This window comes from Zalophus californianus, chromosome 9 (genome assembly GCF_009762305.2).
Source record: "Zalophus californianus isolate mZalCal1 chromosome 9, mZalCal1.pri.v2, whole genome shotgun sequence".
Classification (NCBI taxonomy): Eukaryota; Metazoa; Chordata; class Mammalia; order Carnivora; family Otariidae; genus Zalophus; species Zalophus californianus.
The window spans coordinates 117,753,336-117,774,532 of NC_045603.1; the positions used below are offsets into that span (position 1 = coordinate 117,753,336).

The window sequence follows — 21,197 nt, forward strand, 5'->3', positions numbered from 1 at the left end:
TTCAAGTCTTCACTGTGATTTCCCAAGGAGACCACTTGCTATTCTAATAAAAAGTAGGCTTCATTCATATACTCTGGGAGCTATTCACTGTCTGGTTGACAATTAGGATGATGACTAAGATTCTATGATACATAGTTTTTAAAAGTTTCAGCCTTATATGCTAGTGTTCTTCCCATGGAGATACCTTCCTGCAATCAGGCACCCACACAGTTTTGTTCTGTTTTGTTGTTTAACTGGTCTTTTTTTTGGCCAATGAGTACAGAAATGGCATTAAATGCATATTGAGTTCTTCCTGCGCTAGTCCTCAAAGTCAGACCTCTTAGGGGAAAATTATATCCAACTTTAAAGAAATTAGTAAAACACACACACACACACACACACACACACACACATCACACACAGTTCTTACCCACCTTAATATATCTGCCTCCCTTCTCCCACTAGTCTCTCTGATGTCACTAATCTTCTCCATCATTTCTCTCAAAATATCTGGATACGTTATGTCACTGACACTTTTGTCACGGAAGATTTCAACACTAATGTCTTTACGTGAGCCTTGAAGGATTTCATTTTACAGCAAGAAAAAGAGAACCGAAACCCAAGAATAAAGGTTCTTTTAACACCTTACCAGAATCCAACACAGATCTCTATTTGCCCGCGCCTCGGCCCAAAGAAAATGCTCATTATCTACACTAGACACAATGGCAATGTATGAACTAGACTGTTCTCCCTCATTCACCTACTTTGGAGGGCATGGTCTCTCCCTCCTACCATGACCACCCAAACCCCTGCTCCCTCTTGGTTGAGCGCTTCGAGTTCTTGTAAACAGCAGAGTTTCTTCCAGAGCTCAGCACCGTGCCTTTGGCTGAGAGTCGCTCTCCCTGCCCACAGCACAGACCTCAGCAAGCTGTCTGGCCCATACTTCCTAGAGGCCAGATAAAATCTGGGGCAGTTTCAAATTAATTATCTGAAATTGGAGTTAGGAATCCTAACATATATCTATATTTCATTTCTCCAAAACCCAGTGAGTTAAATCAAACATTGCTCATTTAGAAGTTTCTTGAATGTAAGGTAAGAAGGGGCAAAAATCTTAGAATTCTTTCTGGAAAGAAAAAAAAAAAAAACCTAGCATGCAAAATGTTTATTTCAAATCATTCTGGGAAACTGTCTCATGTAATCATGTCTCTGTGTGGACTATTTAAAATATATATATATTCTTTGCGGAAAGGGAGTATTATGCACAGTTTATTATATTTCAAACCCCACCCTTCCAAGTCTAGAATTTGTAAACATACCACTCAGTCAGACCACACAATGAAGTAACCAGACAAAACTGAAAAGGATTCTTATGAGACTCTTTCATCCTCAGAGAATTAAAGCCACTTACTTTGTCTTAAGGAAATCACCTGTATTACTAACGCCGTGAAAAAAAGCACATTGGCTCAGCTCCCAATTACGCGAGTCCTTTGTTTGCTGGCTTCATCTAAATCCTCAGTTCCACATTTGGATATTTTGGACAGCTTTCTCTTCAGGGAAGAAATCGCAAAGGCCACAGATCCTAAAATGTTCCCCGCTTGAGTGTTTACAACCAGTGAAGACCATTTTGTTTTACCCAGTCTTCCGAGTGAGACTGTCACAGGCGTGGATGAAAAGTAGTCCTCCCCATGATAAGCCAATTTCTCCTCCCCTTGGAAATTAGTCACTGAGTAACCTCAGCTCACATCCAACCACAGGCTACCTCATGGGTGACTCAGGCCTTTAACAATTGCTTACATGGAAAACACACACACCAACGAACAACCTCTGAGAGGCTTAGGTAAATGGGCTAACAGTGAAGGAAATACTACAAACCAGATTTGACCCAGGCAAACAGGATCCTTCCCAAGCAGACAACCAGCCACCGCAAAGGCGGCAGAAACCCCAGTACGCTCCTTACCACGTTGGGCCACCTCTCAGATTGTGTTCTGCTGGGAAAATCGAGATAGACCAGCACCCCAACACTCATCCCCCGGCCAGACTTTTGAAGTGGGCGGACTGGTGAGCCAAGGAAACACGAGCCTCTCCCCCTGGTTTAGACGAGCAGAAAGAAAACAGAAGGGTGATGAAGGCGGCTATTAATTAACCAGCCTGGTTCTACCAAGCTGAACTTTGGGTGGCAGCCACGCAGCAGCCCCACACTGCACCACGCCAGCAGCTACTGCAGTCCTTCTGGGACACATACCTGAAAGGAGAGGGAAAGGAAGGTGGGGGATGGGAGCGCGGCCAGGAGGGGATTCGAGAAGGAGACCAGAGGCCCGAGCCCGTGGGCCCCACCCTCAACAAGGCGGAGGAGGGGAGGCTGGGAGCCCTCTCCAGGGACACCGCTCCCCAGGCTACTGATGTCAATGCAGCCGTTCCCTCGAAGGGGGGCCGGCGCGAGAAGGTGCGAGAAGGTGCGTGTGCCCGACAAGAAGTGGCTTGTGCCGTGCCGAGCAGAGGACAGGCATTAACACGTTGCTAACAAAGGTGAGGGAGGAAAAGCATTTCCGTAGCTAGCGGGCAGGCTCTGCGCCATCACCAAGCCTCTGAGCCCTCAGGGACCGAGTGGGGAGCCAGCGCCGGGAGACGCGCGGGGCTGGGCTCCCACTGGCCTCGCGCCCCAGCCCACGACCAAGCTCTGGGAAGCCTGCGCATTTTTCAAACATTTTAAGGCTTTGCGAGGCTGTTCTCGCCGCCCCAGAGAATTCCATGACGTCTCTCAGGTTCAAATCTCATCGGCCGCGGGGCAGGCCTTCTTCAGCAACTGTTTACTGCGAACGAGCGCTTTGTGGTTCCGAAGGGAGGGGGACCGCGGAGCGCGGGACACCGCCCCCCTCCTAAGATGTCTCCTTAGAAATGATATTTGGACGAGGTGGTTGCAACGGACGCCACCGAAGAGGTGGGAAAAGAGCGGCAGGAAGGTGTGAAAACCCTTGTTTGGATTTTTGGATCGCAGCAGCCAGGGTTATGTGATTTCTCACCAGCGGACCGCAAGCACACACCCTCGGCCCCTGACGCATCTGGCATGCATTCGGCCCGTGTGGTTTCTTCAGCCAAACACACGCTTTCCAGGAAAGGGGGGTGTCGGGGCTCGTCTCCCTTGTCTGATTCAGCCACGATCCCACCCCTACCACCACGTCGCCAAAGACCCTGTTTTATGGCCTAAGGCGTCCTAAGCGGCGTGGCTCTCATACTCATCGACCTGCCTGTAAGAATGAATGAACAGACGCGCAGCGCCGAGGTCACGCTGGCCCCCCGAAAACAGACGCACCGCGCTCCCACCGCTGTTTCCCCAAGCGCGTCACGCCCGACGCAGCCCAGGAGCCCAGGCGCACCGCGGGAGAGACGGGGGGGGGGGGGGGAAGGGGGGGCTTCCGCGGACCGTGCTGCCACGCAAGTCAGGGGGCTGCAAGGCCAGAGAAAGTCCGGCTCACCTCTCCCTCTCGTCCTTCCTGTCCTGGTCAGAGCAATTTCCTTTCACCTCCCAAATGCTTCAGGGCACGGTCTGGAGACCGCACGCAGGGCTTCGCCATTAGGAGGGCTGTAATTCCCAGTCAGGAGCTGGAAAGCGGGCCCAATCCTGCGGTGAATCAGGATGAGTTACGCCCTCTGGTAAGAAGCACGCAGGTCATGCTAGAGGCCGGGGGCGGGAGGGAGGGGGGAGGGCTGTCACCATCCTGAGGTCCTAGAGTCCCAGCTGGGGGACCAGGCAGGCTAATTTCCGGGGCCATATGCTGGTGCGGGTAGAGACTCGGCTTCACCTGTCTGGCTCGTGCTCTCCAGAGAACAGCTCTCTCAGCCTAACTCCCCAGGAAATTTGGCTCAGTCTGGGTGTGGCCCACCACTAATTCCCCGCACGCTGGGCCCTCTCTTCACCAGACCCTCCCCAGCATGACCTACCCTGGGATGCTACAGCCTCTGTGAATCTGTTCTTCCCAGCGGTGTATTAAGTGTTCTACTATCGATTCTCCTTCTTCCTTCATTAACTGGCACCATAAGCAAAGTGGAAGCAATTTATTTCTTTTGAGTTAGTATTCAAAAAGAACATGCTAGTAAATATTCAGCATTACCTCAACAGGAAATAATTTTTATGCTCTGGTAAGGTTAACAGTCTTGTGAAATTTATTTCTATTTCCTCTCTCATTCATTTCTTTATTGGCTTTTTTTAAAAAAATTACATATGATAAAAGGAAATCTAAAATGTGCTTATAAGCATGAAGATGGCATTGTGAAGGGAAGTAATTATGGTGTCGGAAAATCTCAAGTTCATCTTGCTTACGCTGTTAAAATTGGACAGACGGTCATTTGTGAGGTCTTAGCGAAACTATTAATGTTTCATTTGATCATAAATGGAATGTCTCCCAGACACGAGACAGACAGACTGTTGCCAAAATTATTTAATTCTCAGGAAAGAGATGGTCCAGTCATCGGTTAGCTGATGGCTATATTTAAAATGAGCGTTATTCCCACAAATATTTTGACACGGGAAACTCCGCTGAGCTCTCCAGTAAAGCAGACCTGGCTGACTTAACACTGTACCCAATGGCGATTAAAGATGCGAGTCTGGAAGAGACTAAAGTAACGTTAAATAAATCATTTAACTTCCAAGCCACAGTCAGTAACTATGTGGAGCTGCAAGACAGATAAAAGAAAAATGTGCTTGTCTCACCGATACTCAATCTTGTTCTGGGATACTCCTGTATCACCCAGGCCAAGAACAACCTCCTTTTGTACCTAAAATAGTTAGTTTGTAAAAGGGTATCTTCTTTCTACCACTTGTTACAGATAGTGCAAATAACTTCTCGAGTCTCATCTCCAGGCCTCTGCACATCCCCTTGGTAATGTATGGACACTATTCTTTTATACAGGACTCCCTTTTGGAGCTTCTTGATTGTTGCTAGTGGTTAAGTCGTTTCTGTCACCCAAATACAACTTTTCAGTGCCTTCGACTTTATTTTTCCTTTTACGACTGTTCTCTAAACTCCTCTTTAGCTTGTCAACATGCACTCTGCAATATATAAGACATTGCTTTGTTTATGGACAGCATTTCTTGTTCTATAAAGGATTTTAGATGGTGAGGCACACTCATACACATGATAATCACCCGGCAGTTTGCAGCTCACACAGGGCTTTCAATTGTGATTTTATTTCAAGGGCCTCAGAACTCCGTGAAATACATAGGTCAGGTGTTCCTATCCCCGTTTGATTGGTTAGGAAATGGAAGCATAAGGAGTTAAGAACGCTGTCCAAGGACGCCTGGCTGGCTCAGTCGGGGGAGCATGCGAATCTTGATCTCAGGGTTGTGAGTTCGAGCCCCATGGTGGGTGTAGAGATGACTTAAAAATAAAATCTTAAGAGAAAGAAAAGCAAGCAAGCAAGCAAGCAAAACTTGCCCTATGTCACATGGCGACAAAGCAGAGAAGTAACAAGAATGCGCATCTTCAGCCTCGCCACTGTGTCGCTGCTTCTTTCACAGTGTAAGTGCGAAATCCCATGTCCTCCAGGACACTGCGAGCTGTTCTGAGAGGAATCCTGTCGCCCCCAGCCCCTCCCTGCAGGGACTACTAAGGGTTCATCTGCTTGAGCTCTGACCTTCAGTGTGCAGTGTGCTGAACTCTGCTGGAGAAGCACCTCACCTGCATCCCTCTCTGATCCAGATTTTCACAGCAAAGGAAAAGAACAGGAGACATCTCAGTGGGCTTAGGATCTAATTATCCAGACGCTCTCTTGATTACTATTAGATTTTATCTACTTGCCTCAAGATAAGTTACATGTAGGGGCGCCTGGGTGGCTCAGCTGGTTAAGCATTCGTCTCTTGATTTTGGCTCAGGTCACGATCTGGGGGCGGGTGTCGTAGGATCGAGCCCCATGTCGGGCTCCCCACTCAGCAGCAAGTCTGCTTCTCTCCCTCTCCCCCTCTAAAATAAATAAATCTTAAAAAAATGAGTTACATGCATGTTAGTACATATTATGTTTATATACATTACACTTCCATATACTTATATATTCTGTAGCGCTAATTATCACTATGTAGATATCACTATGCCTCATATGTTACACATATATATGTGTAAACATGTACACACACACACACACACACTTCCATTAGTCATAGACGCCAGATTACTTATGGGACAAAATGTCTAGTCTAATCAAATGATTAACATTCCTCACCACTCTGACTTCCACCCCAGCGCCAGGTGCCATTCCTGGGACCACACCTCTCAGGAGGTGCAGTAATCACTGGAAGATGCACTACGATCCTGTTACTATATCCTCTGCCCCCTAACCTTTCACTAGGGAAACTAATCGAGTTGATTATGTTATTAGGTGGAAAAAGTTGATACAACACTCTATAGCTTTAGGATGGTCCCAACAGTGTAAGAAGTCTTTTAAAAAAATATTTCAGTTTAATGCTGTAACACCCCCTCACCATATCTCAACTTAAACAGCAAAGTGATGACAATCTACGTAGGATTTTAGGCTCTACAGCCGCAGCTTAATGACAGGTATTTTTTCAGTAGAGAAAATGGTGGTGAACAAGTTGATGAGTGGAGGATGTCGAGCTGGAAACCAATGGTCCTTCACTCCCGGTCTGTCACTGTCCTGTCACATCCCGAGACTCCCGTGGCGGTGTCTGAGCAGTCTTCGTGTTCTAACACCCAGTGTTCCCTGGTAGGTGTCACCCCTTGGGGTCCACTCCGTGTCCCTCTGCACCTCTCTTTCTTTCCTCACAGCTTTTCTAGAAATGGACCCTGCGGACCCAGGTTACAATCAAGGCCCTTCTCACGGCATCACCCCCCCACCTGTTTTCATGTCAATCAAAGCAGGACACCTGCTGGCTCTGTGACCAAGTAATAGAACAAACACACAATACGAGGTGAGTTACGTCAGCAGAGCTCCAGTTTAAAAGGGGATCTTATAGGTAGCCTCTGATGAGAAGTTTTTTAGTTGTGTTGTTATTTTGACCTTCGGCTGAACAATATTAGCTAATGTGTCAAAGGCAGCAAGAAGCACGGGAGGGAAGAGCCCCAGAGGATTACACTGAAGGACAATAATTCACAAATCCACCAAGTTCAACTCGCCCTCAAAAGAAACACGAAAAACAACAATGCAGATCCAGCTCAAAACAGCCCGTGTGCCAATTCTTCGTGGGTTCAGAAGAGCCAACTGCTCTTCTTGCAGCAGCAACTTTCAAAACCAGAAGAGGTTCCATGGGTATTCCAGGTGTACCGAATGTGTGAACTGAGAAACTTCTCTCGTGTCAGACTGAAAATAGATACCATCTGTTGCACAGTTACAGAGGCTCATCCATTTTCCCAGTTCTCAGTAGTTATGGAAAAAATCTAAAAGATTTCAGGTTTATAAATTAAATGAAAAAAAAAAATTAAATGAATAGACCTTTGAGAACGCATCTGTTTTCCTTGGGTTTGACGGGAGTCTCTGGCAAAGAACATGAGAGTACCTGCTAATTTGGATGAAGCCAGTGGCCCTGAATGCCCCCAATTCGGGGTGTCTTCCTGCAGTCCATGCAGCATGGTGGAACCTGCCTTCTGATCCAGATGTTAACCTCAGGTTCACTATATATATATAAACAAGAAGTCTGATCTAGATGGTCTCTAAACTATCCCATTCTGTGACCCCATGGAATAGTTACCGAATAGCCCTAGGCATTCAAAGCCCGGGGTTAAGGCCAATGAGGGAACGAGGATCTTTAAGACAGACTTCTTACATTTTTAAGAGCTTACATTCTAGTAGGGATGATGAGGCATGTACCTGAATATTCAAAATCAGACAAAGCAAGAATAACTGGCAAGTGTTAAATGAGTGCAATACACAGATACTCTCGGAATCTGTACAAGAGTAAGATTCTTCTGGCTGAGAGTTGAGGAACACTTCTCCGAAGAGGTGAGATTTAAATGAATCCATAAATTATGAGGAGAATTTCAGGAGATAAGGAAGAAAAAGGTTAGGTAGTCCAGGCAGGAAGGAAGGCATGATTAGAGACAAGAGCGATGGATGCCAGGTATGCTGGGGGAACGGGTAGGCCTCTCACCCAAACACCAAAGGGTTCTCCAAAGTCAACATACATCAGAATCAGCCCGAGCACTTGCTCAAACACAGACGAATGAGCCCCATGTCCAGAGTGTCTGATAGAGCAGGTCTGAGAATTTGCAATTCTAACAGGTCCCCAGGTGCTGCGGAGCTGCTGGTCCCCGGAACTTCTTTAAGAACCACGGCTCTAGGGAGCAGAGGGGAGTGGTAAGCTCACATCAAAATCTCCATTCCACGGTGGGTTTGGTTAAATCCTAATTCCGAAAGCTGACCTTACTAAACTTTGGGTGGCGATGATAATTACCTAGGATTTCTCTATGAATAAATATTTTCATTTAAATCTGCCCAGAGAAGATGGAAAGATAGCGAGGGAACTGTTTGGAAACTTCCTATTTACCAAATGCTTTCCGCAATTACCTCATGTAATTCCCAGCAGATTCCCACCAGATGAACATTATGGTCCCCATTTTACAGATGAGGAACTGGGGCCCAGCGACATCAAGAGTCCTACCCAAAGGCAAGTAACAGGGCCAGGATCTATGAAGGGCCAGAAAAATGTTATACTGTAGCAGTAAGAAATCAGTGTAGAGGCTTGATCGTCTCTGAACCCTCTTCAAAGGAAGGCAGCGGGTCTAGGACCACTGAGATCAGTATTCTTTCCATCTCAAATCAGGTTCAGAAATACCTGAACAGAGTCATTGGTATTGAAGCTTGCAGAGACACAAGAGAACAGTAACGTGCTCCATTTCAAAGGAATACCTTCGTGTTTTCAGTTCAAATATCCCGTCAGCCAGCAAGCCAGTGGACATGGCTCGGAAATCTGAGATGGTCAGCAAAACCACCACTTCTCCTTATTTGGAGAACTAACAGCCTCAAAGACAAGCAGTTTAGGAGTCGTGCATACCCCGAGGCTGGGCTTGGCAAGCCTCTCCGCCCACGCCCTGCTCGGCCTTGCCCTTGCTCGACAGCTGGGGGAGGTTAGCCAGCCACTGCAGCTTCCCCACTAGGTTCCAACGCCGCCCGAAGCCTCCTCCTCGGAGATGAGATCTGCTTCCCCCCGTGTCCCAAGGACGGCCGGACTCGGAGCATTCCTACACTCGAGGGCAGCCCTGCATTCCCGAATCTGAGTAGCTCCCGAGAAACAAACGTAGGGCTACCAGCTCAGTGACCCCACGTAAAGAAGTCACTGTCTAGGTGACAAAGTGCCCACCTCGGGCCAGGGGGCAGACACAGTCTAGTTGTCCCCGCTCCCCCAAAACACTGAAAGGAAAGAATCCTCTGCCACACAGGAGGCAAGGCAGGGGAAGAAAATGCTCTGTAATCTGTGGAGCCTTTCAAAGCTCATGACTAGTGGCCGGAGCGTCCAGCTCACTTCAAGGAGAAACAGGCTCCATCCAGGTTGACCCCCAAGGAGCTCATCTTCCCCCACGGCCCGACCCAGCCTCAGGCTTCTTCTTCTTCCTCTTCTTTGCATTAGCCTTTCCCTTACTTGTCTTCCTTTGAAGAGCGACACGGGGACACACTTTCTCCCAGACAGGATAGGAAGACAAGGGTGAATAAACAGATACGGAGTTTCTTCCCATTTGCGCCATGAGACACTGGCTTCATTCTGATGACCCTCATCATCCTCAACTTGTCCTTCAATAGACTGCAGTCTACAAACTGGTTCCCCGCCCCCCGCCCCCCCAGACTGCTTAAAGGTCGAATCACCCTCTTCCATCAGCACTCCCCCCCACGGTGGTGGCCAAGGAAGGCGGTGGGTTGTGAAGGAAGGAACACTGGATTATGAATGAAAAGACTGTTTCCCCTCTGAAGAGCTCCTTGTTTGTGGTCTCACTGCCATGACCGTGGCTCTGCCTCCGGACTTTTCCGAGCCTCTGGTTCTGCTGCTATGCGGCTTCAGGAACACCTTCTGGGCTCACCCTCCTAGTTCTGTGAACTTCAAGTGAGCTGAATCATTCTTGTATGACTCTCGCATGCGGAGAAATGTGATCGGCATGGGTTCTTATTAAAATCGCTCACAAGCTGTGCATGGGCTCACTCAAATTGGGGCAAAATGAAGAGAATGGATAATATTCACTTTAAAATATTCATAGGAGCGTGATGAGAAGGACACACTCTCCTTTTGAGAGGCAAGAGCTCATGGGAAGATAGAACGGATTCTGAAAGTAGGAACGCCATGCTGTATGATATTCTAAAGACATATCCTTGAGAAAAAGGTCCAGTTATACGCTGTGGGCTCCCATGCAAGAAAGTGCTTTTCCTCATTCCCATTCCCGAATTGGCGATTCTGGAGCCAGATCAGGCAAGATGAAAGATTTCCAATCCCCTTTATAAGGATATGACAAGTATACCGAAGTATCACTTATTGCTAAAAATTATGGGATGGGCGATTACCCGCATCTCTGCTTTAGCTAAACACAAGTTTCTGGACGCTCTTAGAATTTCAATTACATTGTCCATTCTAGTCCTGTCCCACATTTATATTAAAAATAGTAAAATCTGTGTGCTTTAGGATAGCTCCTTGATAGAAAAACATTTAAAACATTTATCTTGCCGTACTGCTCAAAAAATAGTTTTTGGCTTTTCTTTCTCTCCCTCTTTTTTTTTCCCTTGGTATAGTGAAGTGTGGCAATTTACTTATTTGTTTTTTGCAAAGTGTGATTTAATGTAAACGTAGAAATGCTGTTTATTGAACTTACATGTCGAGATGGCCTTACACATACGTTCACTGTATCTACATTTAAAATGCAAAAAAAAAAAAAAGGTTTGGGTGCTTTTTTTATTATTAAGATGCACTATATATAGAAGCTCCTATCTCTGGATAAAAATTTTCTGTCAAAATTTAAAAAAATATCAGAATACCACATTTGACTAATTTTTATGCTCTAGTCACAGAGTGATACTGAATAGAAACTTATTAGCATTTCACTAAATTTCTTCAGATCATTGTTACGAATAATAAAAATACAGAAACATTTTAAAACAACATATTTCAGTCTTAAAATGGTCAGATTAACATAATTATAGCCTGAGGTGGCCAACAGTGGCACATTTCTCATTTTCATGAGAATGCAGAGGTTCTCCCAGATCGCAAGCTAATAGGCTCCTTGGTCTAAATATATACAATAAAATCTAAAGCAAATTTCCGAAGCATTAAGATCGGAACCCTGGAGATATCTAGTAAGTAATTTGCACCGCAGTGGAGCAGAGTTTTTTGTTTTGCTGTTACACAGCTGCTAGGAAATATATTTTTAGATTTGCTTTTAAAGGCAAGCAAAAATGGTATCCACTGTGTAGATATGTATCCAGAATGTTCCCGCAGTCCCTACTGCAAGGGAGTCCACCATGTACACAATGTTCTCTCCGTCGCCTTCCTTCTTGTAAGTCAGTGCAAGAACCGTCCTAGATGCTCACCCTAGACGAAGCTATCAGACCCTGACCATGACACCCAAGGCTTTGGAGGCTTGCTTTATGAAAAACATTGAAGTTTAAACAGGTCCCTGCTAATTCTGAATTACCTCATCATTGACATCGTTACGATTTCTTATTGCTGTTTGGGTTTTTGTTTAGCGGCTCTTCCTGTGATATCAAGGGCAAATGAAAATGTACCGGTTCAAAGAGTTAAATCAGAGCAAGGAAAAGCATGAACTCCGATTTCATAGGAAAAGAAAAAAAAATGTAAAGAAAGAAATCAAGTACATGTGTCCATCAACCAACTGAGGAAAACATATTTTCTGTATTTCAGGAATATGGAGTGAGTTAGTGCTGCTCCACAATAAGGAAGGCATCCTCCAGCTTAAACGCACCCTGGACAGTCACACCTTTTATCTGGAGAGGCCTCAAATAAATAAATCTGCACAGAAATAATTAACAAACAGCTCTTCTTTTGGGCCAAAAAACAAGGTGCTGGAGTTCTTGAGAAGCCTTAAACAAGAATTAGTTTTGATTCTGACGCTGAAACGGCTCATTTTTCTCAGTGACACAATCTTTAATGACATTTTGCTCTGTCTTCACAAGCCCCTGACTGATCTGTTGTCTTAAAGCCTTGGTTTTTACACTGTTCACCACTTTGGCCATTTCCTCACACCAACTGTGTTATTACGCCTTTAATGCTTTTCTTTAAGTCAAGTTTAAATTGACTTTTTTTCTTTTACTTCCTGTGATGAAGCAATAATATTCATTAACTCTCAATTCTCTGTGCTACTTACTTCTCTATTACTCATGAATACATTACGTAATTATTAAAATTTAAAAACCTTTTTTTCTACGTGCCACCGAAAATTACCGGTTCCGAGTGAAAAACAACCTCGAAAGTCATCTGAGCAGTAATACGTTAATGTTTCAAGCAATGTCATGGCAGGGGCCATTTTCCTTAGCAAAGAGGCTGACTTTTAAAAATGATGTTATAATACTACACAAGCCTTTTAAGCCAATATGTATTGTTTTATTCAAAGCATCTCATAATTTGAAGCAGCTGCTGTTTTTCAGTTGACTTGATGGCTTATTCCCCTTCAATAAAAATACTGGATCATCTAAATCTGGTTAGTTCACAATCCATTTATTTTTGGTCCAGGCCCATGCACTTCCAATTAATGAGCCCCGGTCCCACCATAGACATGTGCTGCGATGGAGAGGAGGGAAGCCCAGCTCTACTCATCTACAACAATGGCTGGCTATGAGAAGGCAGACAGACAACGTTTTCTGAGATCAATCAAGTGGGACCCAGAGGGGCCAGAACGAAAGCAAGCAGGGAAGCGGTGGAGATGGGCAAAGGCTGGCCTGAGGGACAGGCGGCTTGGGCTCTGGGCCTATCTTTGTCCCGCCCTTATTTTGTGATCTTGTCATCTCAAGTCATTCCAACCATGCTAGGCCTCCTGAGTCTCACTGACAGGCGAAAGGTTATAAAAGATGATGTCTAGGACCTTCTTTCCACCTCTGAAACCCCACGATTCTAAATAAGTCAGGCCTGTTTCTTGAGGTTGCACCAACTAGGTACCTCCTAGTCACAAATGTACAGTAGCAGAGTCTTGCTCCTGCAAATTATGCGCAAGCAAAGGAATCACTGACCTGATGGGGAGAAAAGCAGGGCAGAGAGGAAACATCTTACCACCAGGTGATATGTACCTTAAAAACATTTGTCTTCTCTGTAAAAAGCTAATGTGTGCCCCCCCCCAAAAGAAATTTAAATAAAAGTAACACATACTCACCTGAGGAATTTTAGAAAAAGTGTAAAGAGAAGAACAGTCATCTGGAAACCCTCTATAGGGCAAGATCCTGGACAGAGGGAGCCTGCCTGAACGGGATCAGAAACAATTTCCTAGAGTCTGAGTTACCCTGATGGGGACCCACAGAGAGGACAGAAAAACAAAACCCCAGGAAGAAAACAGCATGTAGGTGCAAGGGTTACAACCTGAAAATACCAGGACATATGCTCCCAGTCAAAGGCAATTTCCGCTAACATGTGTATTTACAAGAGCCAAGAAAAGGGATGTGGTTTGGATATCAAAGGGCAGGGAGTGTGGGGTAAACCTCTCCCGAACTCTCCAGCGCTGGCACAGAGCTCTTCGGGAATGACCCCACTACCTGCCAAAGGAAGGTCCCATTCCAATGGACTTTCAGTTGAGTTGGTTGGTTCACCAGCCCTGGATTTTATGGAGAAATGGGGTTGGACGCTAGCTGTGTTCATCCTGAAGCCCAAGCGCAGGGCTGCGATGAGCAGCTGTATCTCCTGTTGACTCTGTTGACAATGATTATTTCGCATCACAAGTCACCGGGATGTTTCTGTGGCCGAGTGGATGCCTCAGTCTCTGGGAGGGGGTGGGGAGAGCCCCAGTCCCTGGTCCCGAGGGGGCTCCACCAGCTGTGCTAACTCCAGAACCCTCCACCTTTGACGTTATTCCATGTTCTTCCTGTCCTCCCCCGCAATGGCTCTGCCGAAAGTCTGACAGGCTGGAGCCTGACATGTAGGCAGTTCTCTATTCAAAGACATTTTCTCACTTCCAGATCGAGCTCACGAGTAAGCTCCCCGCTCTGGGGCCACGAAAACAGTTTTCCAGCGACACAGCACATGAAGCAAAGAAGGAAGGAGCACAGAGGAAAGGGTAGTTTGCCTAAAACTCTCCCCACGATATGTACTGTTTACCATTCTCATTTGACGCCGAGGAAGTTGTCATCAAGTCTCTGGAAAGACAACCAGTCTGATACCAGGTTTTGGATGCTACACTGTATCTCAGCCAACCAACCAACCAACCAACCAACCAACCAACCAACCAACCAATCAACCAACCAACCAACCAACCAACCAATCAACCAACTAACCAACCAACCAACCAACCAACCAACCAACCAACCAACCAACCAACCAAAAAAAACCCCTCCAAAAGTGTACAAAATAATTTCTCGAGTCAAAAAAGCATTGCTTATTTGTAATTATTCCTTTCAAATTAAGTTGTCTGTATCTGATTCCAGACTTGGAGCTCCTGGCTACTGGTAAGAGAGTTGGCCTGGGTTTGAACTCCAGCTTTGCTACTTGCTAGTGTGTGATCTTGTTACTTAATTTTTTGGCCTCGGTTTTCCAATCAAAAAATGGGTCTAACTGTACCTATGAAGTCGAGTTATTCTGATAACTACATGAAATAATACATATTATTGAGACCACATTAGATAACAACTTTTCATGCACATGAACTCATCTCCGAATTGGGATAAAGGTATTCACAGGAATATGGATAAGCAGATCCATGCACATGTGAACATTTAAAGGGAAACAGACTGATTTAAAAGGACACTGCTCTACAGAATTCCTTTTTAAAAAATGCAAAATATTGTGACCTAACTATTCAAGAATAAGACAAAATAGTCATCTCAAGTACATATAATTTCTGCCAAAGCCTTTTTTCAAGCAGTCATTAAGCCTGACAAAATAGGATTATATCTATTATATAAAACTGCAGAAGTTTTAAATGTTACTCATAAAGCTTACAATATAAAAAAGTCAAAACCGAGACACAAGAGCTATTTGTAATTTAAAATTGAAAGTGTGTTTCACAAGGAAAAAACAACAAATAATTTTCCCTAGGATGTTGAAGGACACATACTCAGGTCCCCCTCCCACTGTTATCACATCTTCAAATTTTCTACATTTGTTTCAGAAACTAAATGCCAAGTCAACATCTTCATGAAAACACCGAAAATGGTCACAAAACACATCAGTGAGATCTGCACTAGCAGATAATGCTGACACCTTAAATCCTTTTTAAATTATAAGGTTACACAGAAATTATCACAGGATTTATAGATGGAAGACAGCCGAACAGAATTTAAATGGCTTTTAAAAAACAGACTATCGCCAATCACAAAGAAGTCTCCTTCTAAGCAGTGTGTTAAGAAGTGAAAATTAAAAACCTGGAATTTTAATTCCTCACTGAATTGAACTGAAATACGGAAGACCTAACTCAGTTGAAGGCAAATGTCCCACAGCATGACAAAAACAGTCTGAAAATTGTATTTTGTTATAAAGGTACAGTTCTTACCTTACATCTTCTGTGACCCTTTCTCTTCTAGAAGAAACTTTCTAGACTTGCAGAGACCTTGAAACCACCCATCTCTCGAAGGCTTCCAGCTCTGCCTGTCTTTATGGTGACTAAATGCAAGGCTTGGGGTTTTTTTTACAGAAGGAAGCTTTTAGTCAAAATATGTGGTTTAAAGGAGCAGTATCCACCCTTGTTAAAACCATTTCACGGACATTCAGAGGTTTTGTTTCTACTCTATGAAAGTTGAATCTGAGTAGGAAGGCATTTTTCCTGTCCCGGAAATCAGCATAACTAAAACCAATGCTTAGCTAACGAGAAATGTTTCTTCCATGTGTTCCGTCTGGCAGAAACTGCAAGCCATATCAAGGAAACACGTGATGTTTATAAATACAATATGGCTCATGTTGTCATAACCTCTCAATGACAAAAAAAAAAAAGTGCAAGGAAAAGCAAGAAGCCACACAGCAGGAAAAATGAGATCTGTATCACTTGGAAGCTGCTTATCAGATGTGCGTATATTAGCCTTTCTTGCTTCTTAGAAAATAAAATAAAGTCTAACTGGAAGCAGCTAGGGAGGGAGAAAATATCCCCTGTGTCCTGGATAGCCACTGTATTCAAATGTGTTTGCCTCGCTAATCATTTCAAGACGAGTAATTCCTTACCAATGGTAACATAAACATCTTTTTGCCTGTCAAAAAAGCATGATATAAAAGGGGCATGATTAGATACATCACTCGAGTGAGTTCCCTTGTGTTAACTCAAGCAAATAATAGAACGGAGGCAAGGATTTCACAGAGCCTGGAACCGACGTGGAGATATCCAGATGTCTGTATCACGACTGGTTATGCACTTGTGGATTATTGACTTCGGACCTTCTGCTGGATTCGAAGATGTGTGAGGGCACTTACCACACTTGCTCACTATTGTATCTTCAGAATCTTGCACCAAGAGCCAGAATCAGAGGAAGGGTGCGGGAACATAATGGTTGGATGAGTGAACCAGTGAACCTCGGAGCTACGTTAACTCGTCTAAAGTCATCAGTCCTACTTTGTGAGTTTGGAGTATTTGGAGTATCCGATAGGAAAACACTGACTAAACTCAATCTACAAGTAAGATTTGTCCAACTGAGTTATAAATACAGCAAAACAAGATCTGTCTTATTTAATTTAGTATCCAGAGGTTAGCTTACTTTCTACCACAGGTGAATTTAACTCCTGAAAAGAAATTTTTAAAAAAGCAGATATGTATGCTTTTCTGACAATCACTTGTTTTAATCTGACCAATCTGTTATTCTCGTCTTAAACTTGAGGGTTACTAACTGCTGTAAAATTATATTGATAGGATGGGGAATTTGTTAGGACAGACAGATACTCTTATTTCTCATTTTGGTCAGGAACTACCACCGAGATAAGCTCGGGAATGTGTTGCAAACTCAAATGTTCACATTTATACTTACAAATCATTGTACTGATCTCAGCAAAGAGGGCATTAACTGAAAGTCTGCGACAGGAAAAGTGCTGAAGTTGAACCTCTTTTTTATCCAGATAGTTAAGGAGAATTTGCTCATTGTTGGAGGGAAACACAGGGAGCAAGAAGATGAACTGAATGGGAACTTCACCCCAAAAGAAGCTAAGGGTTGAAAAGGAACTGAAGTTGTGTCCATGGCAGGCAGGAAAAGGTGAGTGGGCCAAGGGAGGGAGGTAGACAGCTGTGGTTCTGGGGAGGTTGAGAGAGGCTTGGAAAAGGGAGGAGGTAGGGGAAGTCTTGATGAAGATGGTAGCTTTTCAGTTAGGTCTTCACACATGGGTGGAACTCGGGCACTGATGATGAAGGCAGCAGAGTGGGGAAGGACAGTCGTGACCCCCAAAGGGAGCAAGAAGGCCAGTTCTTGGAGTTGGCCTGCCTGGCTCCCAATCCAATTCCACCACAGAAGAGCTGTGTGGCTTCGAGCAAGTTTCCTAACCTCTCTGATCTTCAGCTTCCACATCTAAAACCGGGGATAACAAGAATTCCCCTCACACTGGGTTGTTTTGAAAATCAGACGAGAATGAATACAAGCACAACGCTCAGTGCAGAGCCTGGCCTGGATGTATATTTTGAATGTCAGTCATTAATACCATGGTCACTGGTGGTGGGTCAAGGAAGAGAACCGTGAATGACTGAAAGAAGATTAGCTAGGAGTATTTCCAGAAACTTCCATTTCTATGGGATTCTCATCTCTGCCATTTCTTTTTATTTTATTTATTTATTTGAGAGACAGAGCAAGCACAAGCAGGTGGGGGGGCAGAGGAAGAGGGAGAAACAGACTCACTGCTGAGCAGGGAGCCCGATGCAGGACTCGATCCCAGGACCCTGGGATCACGACCTGAACTGAAGGCAGACGCTTAACCGCTGAGCCACCTGGGCGCCCCTCTTCTCTTCCCTTTCTCTAGGGTTACTTCATCCCTCCCCAAATCCCAGAACCCTCCTCTCAACCAGAACACTGCCCCATGGAGAAAACAGCTCTAAGGCATAGACATTTAGGCATACATACGAAATGACACATATACTTCTTCTTCTTTCATTTTTTTAAGGGGGGCGGTTGGGGGTATCTTTTTAGCCCGGCCAAAAGAGAACAAAATGGAACTAAGTTAAATATAAAAAGCTGCTATGAAATAGACACCTAACAGAGTTAAGAAGTGAAACAAATATTAAGAAAGGATACTTTATGGGCTCTAAAATTTCATCAGGAGCATCATTTCAAAACTTGAAAAACTTTAATAGAAATATCAAGGAAGGGAGGCTACCGCTGAATGGAGAGAATCAGAAAGAACTGGGTTCAAATCCAATGTCTGACATTTACCAGCTGCGTGGGCCTGGGAAACACTCATTGGCCTCAGCTGCATCATCGATAAAAATGGAGTCAGTATACCTCCTTGGTGGAGTTATTGGCTAATCAGTACGTAAAGTATTTAACACATTGCCTGCTGCGTAGATACAAAAAGGGCTGTTGTCTTACATCCAGAAAGACAATGGTCTAGAATGAATACTACTTGTACTCTGCCTCCTGACTCCACAGAGAAATGAATAGAATTCACAGAAATCATTACCATCTTGCCCCCCCCAAGTCAAAGTGGAGCATCTGACAAAAAGATGAAAGTAGGAAAACCAAAAAGAGAGGCCAGGAACGAAGCCAACACACAAAATACACGCCGCGAAGGCCTGTACGCTTGTTGTGGGCGGGCCACACGTTTAATTCTAAGCTTTAGAGTAGCAACACAAAGAGGGAAAATGATCACTTTCAAGATTCAAAGTGTCCATATGACAGAAATAAACCAGGAAAAGTGCAACTATTTCTGGTGATGAGAACAGAGAGATATTTTTACAGTGGGCTCTCATTAATGACGGAAAACGAATAATACAGCAATCGCGGCACTACGGTTTTAGTAGTGCATGCGTGCTGGGTTTACGCTCACCGTGGGTAAGACGTCGCGGCCGACTTTGGGCAGGATGCAGAGATGAACACGAGACGGTTTGCGCCTTTGCAGAATTTACAGTCTTGCCGATGAGATGCACATGCATCTAAATGGTTATAACACCGGGACAACGTGCCACATGCCCCCAGAGGGGAAAGGTGAATTCTGCCAGAGCATTAGGGGAAGCTTCGTTCAAGTAGGTGGTCTTTTATTTGGCCTCGAATACAAGTTTTTATGTTTTATCATCTCAATATGGAAATTTTCAACCATTCGGAAACAGAAGAGAAAATCTGATGAACTCCCATCATCCATCTGTGACATTTTTCAGCAGTTTACCAATTTTGTTTCACCTATGTCCGCTTTTTTGGCTTACTCTGCTGGGGTGTTTTTAAGCAAATCCCATTCATTGTGTCATTTAGCCTCTAAATACTAAGTCTTGTTTTGCAAAACATAATCACCAAGCCATTATTTTACCCAATGGAATGACCAGTTATCCCTTAACATCACCTGATTCCTTTTTTCTTTAAAGGTTTTATTTATTTACTTGAGAGAAACAGAGAGAGAATGAGTAGAGAAGGGCAGAGGGAGAGGGAGAAAGAATGTAAAGCAGACTCCACACTGAGCACAGAGCCCAACTCGGGGTTTGATCCCATGACCTCAAGATCATGACCCGAGCCGAAACCAAGAGTCGGACACTTAACCGACTGAGCCACACAGGTGCCCCAACATCACCTGATTCTTAACCCATGTTCAAATTTCCCAGAGTTTCAAAGATGTCTTTGACAGCTGGTTGTTCCAATCAGGATCCCAACATGGTGCACATGACCTGGGAAATGTACAGTGTCCCCGCCCACTTTTTTTTCAGGCCAGCGGTTTATTGAAGAAATCGGGCAATTGTCCTGTTGTATGTTAGATGGAAGGAATTTCAAAAGTCAGATGTTTGGGGAGGGAGAGGGCACTTCGGAAATCCGGAGCAAGAACTGTGAGGTGGCTCTGCTTGGGTGCTGGGATGCAGATGATACTGACCATCAGCCTGTGCTATTCTTTGTGTGTTGGGACGATGGGCTTAGGGGGATGGCTTGGGAAGCGGTTTTTGGACTGGGGTGAGGTGAGTTGGCAGCCTGGCTAAAGGCTGTTGCATGACTGATAGCTAGAAAAATACTGAGTGCTAGAACTAGAGCAGCAGAGCAGTGTTGCTAAGAGCCGGGGATCTGGAGCCCACCTGCCTGGGTTCAAGTCTCAGCTCTGCCACTCTCTAGCTGTGTGGTCTTGGGCAAATTTCTTAACATACCTAAGCAACTGTGTTCTGAGCTGTCGACAGGAGGGCTTATACCAATACCTGCCTCAAAATGTTGACTTTGGGATTAAATGAGATCACTCGTAAGAGTGCTTAGTAAAATACTCAAAGTTAGCTGTCCTGAGAACAGTGTTGCAGGCAATGGCAGAAGGGGCATCCGTAAGAGGCCTCGCCAAATGGCGTGGACCAGCTCTGGTGACTGGGGGATGTGTTCAGAAACAGGAGTTAGGCAATCAAAGAATCACTGATAACTCAACTTTTTAAATCTCTTCTTCCCCACCCCTCAAAATGCACACACACACCCCCTATCAATGTCACTCTACCTTGTCTAAACACAGAAAAAGCAAGCAGGAAAGGGACTTCAGAGGGAAAAAAAAAAAGATTAGATTTTTTTTTTTCTTCAATGGGATACAATGGAAACATTGGAAGAATATCCATGTGGAGACAGCCACTTGGAAGATGAACACTGGGCTGTTGAAGTCTAGAGAAATGGCAGAGGTGGGGTTGTAGTTCAAGGGTCATCCACATTGGTGTAACGGTTAAGTCAGCAGTAAGATAAAAACCACAAGTGAAAGGATGCAAATTAAAAAAAAAAGCAAATTCACACACACACGCGCGCACGCGCGCGCACATGTGCACATTGGTGAAGTCCACCTGAGCACACTGAAGACCATTTAGGGGCAGGAGAAAGAAGACTTAGTGAATGAAGCAGGCTGAGATGTGTTTGAACGTTAAGTAAGGCATTTAGAAATGGCAGTGTAAATAGAAACCAAGGTTTCTAAGGAGACCATTCATGGGTGTCAAAGGCAGAGCTGAAATAAAAGAGGTCTGGGAGGC

General features: G+C 44.7%; 1 protein-coding gene across 18 annotated transcripts in view; it reads right to left on the bottom strand.

Moving 5' to 3' along the window:
• Positions 1-21,197, bottom strand: part of KIAA1217 (KIAA1217 ortholog) — a 703,089-nt gene that overhangs the window by 66,555 nt on the left and 615,337 nt on the right. The window contains exon 1 of one of the 18 annotated variants that reach the window (XM_027594706.2): positions 15,609-15,915. The exons of 15 other annotated variants lie outside the window; for them this stretch is intronic. Coding sequence is in view for 1 of the 3 variants with exons in the window: in XM_027594704.2 (XP_027450505.2) it covers positions 1,937-2,005 (69 nt within the window). In the remaining 2 variants the exon portion in view is untranslated. Of the gene's footprint in view, positions 1-1,387; positions 1,679-1,936; positions 2,160-15,608; positions 15,916-21,197 lie in introns of those variants that run through there. 2 more of the 18 variants (XM_027594704.2, XM_027594705.2) reach the window with 2 other exon arrangements.